Source organism: Ictidomys tridecemlineatus, chromosome 11 (genome assembly GCF_052094955.1).
Source record: "Ictidomys tridecemlineatus isolate mIctTri1 chromosome 11, mIctTri1.hap1, whole genome shotgun sequence".
In the NCBI taxonomy this organism is placed as follows: Eukaryota; Metazoa; Chordata; class Mammalia; order Rodentia; family Sciuridae; genus Ictidomys; species Ictidomys tridecemlineatus.
Genome location: NC_135487.1, coordinates 127305281 through 127312775, shown reverse-complemented (window position 1 = coordinate 127312775; position 7495 = coordinate 127305281). Strand labels below are relative to the sequence as shown.

Genomic DNA, 7495 nt, shown 5'->3' with positions numbered 1-7495 from the left:
AAACCCAGGAAGGCCTTAAAAACCAAAGCTTGGAAGTTATAAAGAATGGAAGTTAGGCTTAAGATGTGTTTCCTGTTAAAGAGACCAGGAAAATAACATTTATATTTGGAGAGTTCTTGAGAAGGGGTTTTGCCTTTTTTTTTTTTTTTTTAATTTGTAGATGGACACAATGCCTTTATTTATTTATTTTTACATGGAGCTGAGGATAGCAAGCGCTCTACCACTGAGCTACAACCCAGCTCTGGGTTTTGCCTCTTTTTGAGCAAAACTGCGGAACACCAACCAGATGCAAAGGTAAAGGCTGAGATGGCCTCAGGAAAGGCATCTTCTCACGACCACTGGTATACAGCATCCGAAATTCCCATTCTGCACACTCAAACTAAACAAGAGTTAAAAAATAAATTTGCTCTTTAATGGGGAATGTGAGGGAGGGTTGTCCAGGCGGGAATGGGGTTAGAGTGTCAGAAGCGTAGCCCCCTGCGGGCTAAATCAGCTCGGGCCTCCTGAATCTGGCTCTGCAGCTCACGGGCGGCATCCTCGCAGTCATGAAAAGTGGCCACGCGATACCCCACAGTGCCCAGAGCATAGCAGCCTGCAGACACCAGCAAGTAGGCGGGCAATGGCCACAGGACTTCCCGGCAGGGCGAGGGCAGATCCAGGCCCAGAGCTCCCATGGTCAGGGCGGCCCAAGCAGAGCCCAGGAGCGCCAATGCCCAAAGCCACTGAGCTAGTTTCGTCATGGTCACTGCGGAAAAAGAAAGCAAAGTTGGGGGTCTCTTCCGACCCGCAAAATGCCCTACATTCAAGACTCATTCCCCCTTGGTCCCACGGTCTTCGCCTTCCCCACTAAGCCCTGAAAGTACAACCTCACCTCTCGCCTTCGTCCAGCTGTCCGTGCGGTCCTGGCCGCCATCAGCTTCCGGGAGTCCTCCGCAGCTCCGCCCCGTCACCGCGCGGCCTGCTGGGAGCTGTAGTTCTCAGGGCAGCGCCCGGTGGGTTCCAGGCAGCGCTCGGAGCTAGACGAGGTTTCCTAGCAGTTTCTGCTCCGCAGACTATAGGCTGGGTCCCTGGAACTGCTTCCCTATTCCGGGATTTAGCTCCAGCTGGCGTGGGGCTTGTAGAAAGACTGAGCTCACCCCTAAACGTTGCAACAAGGTGGGAATATAATATGATCCCCAGGGCATTCATTCATTCACTGAAGCATTTCTTGAGCGCCATGGTAGACTGGAGATTAGAAAAAAAAAAAAAAGAAAAAAAGCCAAGAAGATGGAGCTGGTACTCTATAATGGTAGAGGTTTTTTTTTTTTTTTTTGGTATGTGGTGCTGAGGATCGAACCCGGGCCGCACGCATACCAGACGAGCACGCTACCGCCTGAGCCACATTCCCAGCCCAATGCTGGAGTTTTTATTGTTATTTTGTTTTGTTACCAGGGATTGAACCAGGCATGCTAACACTGAGCGCATCCCCACCTTTTATTTTTTATTTTGAGACAATTTCTCACCAAGTTGCTTAGTGCCTAAATTGCAGGTTTAGGGCTGGGTTTGAACTTGTGATCCTCCTGCCTCAGCCTCCCCGATCGCTGAGATTACCAGAGTGCCCCATAGCACCAGGAGGTGACAGAGTTCTTGCCTAGCGTGCACAAAGCTCTGGGTTCTGTTCTCAGAACCAAAACACACACACACAGACACAAACACGCACACACACAAAGTGCCAAGAGGCTTGAGGAGGTGGGGAGAGGGAAGAGGGGAAGGAGTCAGGAAAGCCCTGAATTGATAACTAGCCATGATGTCTTGAGGTAAGTATTATATATATTATAATACTTTAGGTAAGTATAATATATTATAATATATTAGGTAAGTATTATATATTATAGCTTGGTGGGTATGGTTTTTAAAAGAAACGCACAGGGGCTGGGGTTGTGGCTCAGTGGTAGAAAGCTCACCTAGCACACATGAGACACTGGGTTCCACCCTCAACACCACATAAAAATAAATAAACAAAATAAAGATATTGTGTACAACTAAAAAATATCTAAAAAATAGAAAGAAAAATTACAGGGGAATTATCTGATATCTTTGATCGTTTAAGGTATTAAAAAAAAAAAAAGTGTGGGCTCACAGCCTGTAATCCCTGAGGCTGAGGCAGGAGGATCAGGAGTTCAAAGCCAGCCTTAGGAAAAGCAAGGCACTAAGTAACATAGTGAGACCCTGTCTCTAAATAAAATGCAAAATAGGGCTGGGGTGTGACTTCAGTGGTTGAGTTCCCCAGTGCCAAAAGGGCGGGGGTGGGGGGGTAGGCATGGTGGTGCATTCCTATATTCTCAGCATCTCTGGGGGCTGAGGCAGGAGGATCATAAGTTAAACACCATTCTCGGCAACTTTGCAAGGCCCTAACCAACTCAGTGAGATCCTGTTTCTAAAAAAAAAAAAAAGGCTGGGAATGTGCCTTGTGGTTAAGCAACCCTGGATTCATCCCCAGTACCAAAAATAATATGATAAAATAAAAGGGCTGGGGATGTGGCTCAGTGGTTAAGTGCCCCTGGGTTCAATCCCTGGTAACAAAATAAAATAAGTGATGCAGCTCAGTGATGGAACAATTGCTTAGCATGTGTAAGGCCCTGGGTTTAATCCTAGGGGGGTAAAAGATAATAAGTTAAATGATTATAATAATAATCAGAAGTAGTAAATAAACATCTGAGCAGCTATTATGTGTCATGCCCTGTGCAACAGTGTCATGTTTAATTTTCACAACATGCTGCAGTCGGTATTTTCACATCCCCATGTATGAGCAAGGAGACACAGAAAAGATAAAATGCAAGTAAATTGCCCAAGGTCAAACAGATAGTAAGAAGCCATCCAACTCAGAGGTATATTCTGGGCAAAAGCACTCTGCTGTGTTGCTGGTACAGAAGTGGTCAGACAGGGATCATGGTAACAGCGAGCATTCACCAATTGATTTCTAGGTGCCAGACACTGTGGTGAGTGCTGTAAGTGCATATCTCATCCAATCTTCACAGCAACCATATGAAATAGGTTCTATTATTATTTCTGTTTAACAAATGAGGAAACTGAGGTGCAGCCCAGACAATCCGACTTCAAAACCTGCTTACTTTACCACTACAATATAACATCTCCCTCTCCAGGTCTATGAAACAGAATAAAGAGAGAAGAAATTGATAAGCAACTTAGCAGGATAGAGGTGGCATCTTGAGTGAGGAAAGACAGATTTTGAAACCTCATATCTTATATTAAAATACTCAGTGCATTAAAAACATATTAATATCATGCTCCCATCTCATCTAGTTTGGATCTGAAATGACCCCCCAAAGGATTATATGTTGAAAGCTTGGTCCCCAGTGCAGCAATGTTCAGAGGTGGGGACTATGGAGAATGATTGGATCATGAAGACACTGACCTCATCAATAGACTAGTGCATTGATGAGTCTAAGCTGAATGGACTACTGGGAGGTGGGACCTAACTGAAGGGAGTGGGTCCTTGCTGGTGTGTCCTTAGGAACTATATCTTGTCCCTGGCCCCTTTATTCTCCCTCCCTCTGCTTCATGCTGCCATGAGGTGAGAAGCTTTCCTCCTCTATGCATTTCTGTCCTGAAGTTCTGCCTCATTTCAAGCCCAAATCAATGGAACCAGCCAACCATGGATTGAAACCTCTGAAACTGTGACCCAAAATAAATCTTTTCTCCTTTTTTTTTAATTTTGAGTCGGGGTTTCACTAATTTCTCAATTGGCTTTGACTTACAGTCCTCCTACCTCAGCTTCCTGAGTCACTAGGATTACAGGTATATTGGCACTTGGCCAAATTTTTCCTCCTCTAAATTATCTTTCTCAGATATTTATCTTATCACAGTAACAAAAAGCTAACATACTGCCAAGATGCCAACACACATACACACAGAGCTAGGGGTGTAACTCAGTGGTAGGCAACTTGCCCAGCATATGTAAGGCCCTGGGTTCAATCTCCAGACACACACACACACACACACAGTGCAGCCCTCTACATATGCTACAAGAAAATGTGTGCATATTTCCCTAACAATCAGCTCAAGCATCATGTCTGCTAAGCAGCCTCCTTGGGCCTTGGTCCAGTCTTGGGGGTTGGTTACCACTCCGTCCTCTGTGCTCCCACTGAGTCTCTTCTATAGATGGCAGTAACCATGTTGAACTACAAGAGATTTGTTTCCCTGCCCAGGACCATCCTGTCTCTAGAACCAAGCACAGGGTGGGAAACTCAGTAGGGTTTCTATAAATGCAGAGAAGGACAGGTTAGCATTTGATGTTTCCCAGAGAAACTGACCCAGCTTCCCTGGTCCCTTGGTCCCTGGTCCCCTACTCCAAAGGTTCCAGTCTACCACACTCAGGGTCTTTGGCCATAGAAAGCACTGGGCAAAAGTCAGAAAATTCTTAAGGTCCAACTCCTTTCTCCTCAAACCTTTTGCAGATCATCACCCTTCTGCCACAGCAGGACAAAGAACATGTGATGACCACAGGGTATGAGAAACAGGGTAGCTTGGGGTAAAAAATTGGGCTTTTGGAGCCCAGTGGTCCTGGGGATGGATCTTGGTTTCTTCCTTTATTTATCTGAGTGACCTGGGGCAAGGAATTTTAGCTTTTTGGACCTCACTTTTCACAGCTGTACAATACAACCAATAATTGATCCTCTCTGGGTGTGGCAATACATGCCTATAATCCCAGCAACTCAAGAGGCTGAGGCAGGAGGAACACAAGTTCAAGGTCAGCCTCAGCAACTTAGCAAGACCCTATCTCAAAATAAATAAAAAGGACTGGGGGTTGGGGCTGGGGATGTGGCTCAAGCGGTAGCGCGCTCGCCTGACATGCGTGCGGCCCGGGTTCGATTCTCAGCACCACATACCAACAAAGATGTTGTGTCTGCCGAGAACTAAACAATAAAACATTAAAAAAAAAAAAAAAAAAGGACTGGGGGTATTGTTTAATGGTAAAGTTCAATCTAGTACCAAAACCAAAAGCAAACAAAAGACAACACAATGTGATATAGGTAGGGTGCCTAAAACAATGTGTGATATTTGGGAGGCATGAGTGTGTATTAGCTACACTTGTTGTTATGTACACTTGCCATCAGTTACAGTCTCAGGGCTGAGGATGCACTTTAGCCCTGCCCTGGCTCCCCCTCCTACCATCATTCACAAACTGAGTGAGCTAAGTTACTTCTGCAGCTGGCCACGCTAGTAATTGTTGACATTTTCTGCTCTTTTTTAGGGTGGGGATACTGGGGATTAAACCTAGGGATGCTTTATTACTGAGCTCCACCCCCAGCCATTTTTATTTTTTTTATTTTGAGACAGGGTCTTGCTAAGTTTCTTAAGGCCTTGCTACATTGCTGAGGCTGGCCTCAAACTTGCAATCTTCCTGCCTCAGCCTCCTGAATCACTGGACATTTTCTGCTATGACTACCTTTGGTTAGAGAGAGAGACAAATTCCAAACCCAAGAGCCCCCATAAAAGATGAAAAAATATGCAAATAGGTCCCAGAGGAGGGGAGCTTGACTGTCTGGGGAGAGGTTTTAAAGGGGCTCAGAAACTTGAGCTGATTCTAGAAAGATGAGTAACCATTTCCAGTTGAAGAGGAAGCACGGGAGGCCAAGGAAACAGTCTGAATAAAGGCACAGAGGCATAAAAGTCTGTGGTGAGTAATCCTTTGTGACCATCTCTGGGACAAAGAATACTTCACGAGGTTGGGGGAGAGGTGGCAGGAGATAAAACTGGGAAAGCTGGCCAGGGCCAGGTGATTAAAGACCCCTTAAATGTACTTGTATTGGGGGTAAAGGGTTGCTACCTCAGGTCAGTGGTCCCACCCCATGGTCCCCATATGTGCCTGTACATCATGTCAGGCAGTAGGACTTGGTGACCACAGTTGCCAAGGTGATTACTAGGACCTTGGGGAGGGTTTCAGGTGGTCAGGTTACGCTGAGTCCACCTCTGCCCTTAGGACACCCATAGTTTCATAGCAACAACAGGACAAACACACGTATAATCAACAAAAACACATACTTACAAAATTACAGATGGCTCTAAGGGAAAATGGGAGATGAGAGACTGTGCACTGATTGGAGAAGGGGCTGGTGAGTCAGGGTTCCTAGATAAGGTAACCCAGAGCAGACAGAGGAAGGAAAAGATGACAGCCTAGGGGAAGAGGGACCCAGGAAACAGGCTTGAGCAATCTAGAGGAGCATCTGGCTCCTTCTGAGAATTCTGCAAGTTGGAGCTGAGGAAAGGTAAAAGCTGAGTTTCAGCAAAGAGCTCCAAGTGTAACCTGGAGCGCTGTCTTAGTGCTCTTCCCACTGTGCCACGTGCTGTCTAGATACCTGAAACTGGCTGAATCACAAATGGGTGGGAGATGGAGTTCAGTGCAGAGTGCTTGCCCAGCATGCACAAAGCCCTGGATTCAATCCCTAATAAGACAAAAAACAAAAGTCTTGGACCGGATAGAGCTGAGTGGTAGGAAGCTTTCCTATAATTCAGGAGGTTGAGGGCATCCAGCTGTTTCAAGGAATTTCTAGGGTTGTGTAATGACACCCCCAGGGGCCCCACCCCTTTAAAACCCTTGAGATGGCCTGTGGTCAGCCTTCAGGGAAAGTCTTGACCCAGAAAAGGGAGAATCTAGAGGGTTTTTTCCTATAGGATCTGGTGTGGGCAGGAATTCTGCCCTTTAGTCTCCCAGACACTGTAGCCTCTGCCTCAAATGGAAAAGGGACTGTCCCCTGCCCTTCTCCTCCAGTTATCTGAGATGAGAGGTTTCAGAGTCCAGCTCCTCACATTACAGGAGTACCATTTGGCTCAAGACTTGTCACACAGGGCCTCAATTTTATACTTCTGGTGTTATCGCCAAGTGCAGTTACAATCACACTGTTACTCTAGAGAACAGAGAGAAAGGGGCTTGCTGTAAAACTGACCTTTTTTTTTTTTTTTGGTGGCACTAGGTATTGAACCCAGTAGGGTCACTATACTGTTAGGCTACATCCCCAGCCCTTTTCATTTAATTCCTCTTTTATTTTATTTATATTTTGAGATGGAACCTAGCTTACAGCATGCTAGGCAAGCGCTCTGCTCACTAAGTTGCCCAGGTTGGCCTGAAACTTGTGATCCTCCTGCTTTATCCTCCTGATTCACCGGGATTATAGGCATGTGACATGACACTGGGCTTGACTTAATCTTCATTGTATAATTTTTAAATATACTCAAAAATAGAAAGAACAGTACAGTGAATCTGAGATGACTATTTTCATAGGCCTTTAAACAATAAAATGGAATGTGCAGTTTCTGTGATGGGAAACTTCCTATAAATCCTGTAATAATCTTGTGGATAGCACGATTATATTGTAACATTGTGTTAAAAAGTGTTAATGTGGGGCTAGGGTTGTGGCTTCAGTAGAAGAGTGCTTGCCTCACACTTGTGAGGCCCTGGGTTCCATCCTCAGAACCATATAAAAATAAAAATATT

General features: G+C 45.5%; 1 protein-coding gene across 1 annotated transcript; it reads right to left on the bottom strand.

Moving 5' to 3' along the window:
• Window positions 1–390: 390 nt before the first annotated feature.
• On the bottom strand, window positions 391–982 carry Dpm3 (dolichyl-phosphate mannosyltransferase subunit 3, regulatory). The gene is made up of 2 exons (XM_005331327.5): window positions 872–982; window positions 391–745 (listed from the first exon to the last, which is right to left on the bottom strand). Exon 2 carries the CDS (start codon window positions 738–740, stop codon window positions 462–464), a length of 279 nt encoding a protein of 92 aa, XP_005331384.1. The 5' UTR covers window positions 741–745; window positions 872–982; the 3' UTR covers window positions 391–461.
• Between the last annotated feature and the right edge of the window lie 6513 nt (window positions 983–7495).

Coding starts and splice junctions, on each gene's coding strand:
- Dpm3 (XM_005331327.5), bottom strand. CDS start 740: ATGACGAAACTAGCTCAGTGGCTTTGGGCATTGGCGCTCCTGGGCTCT.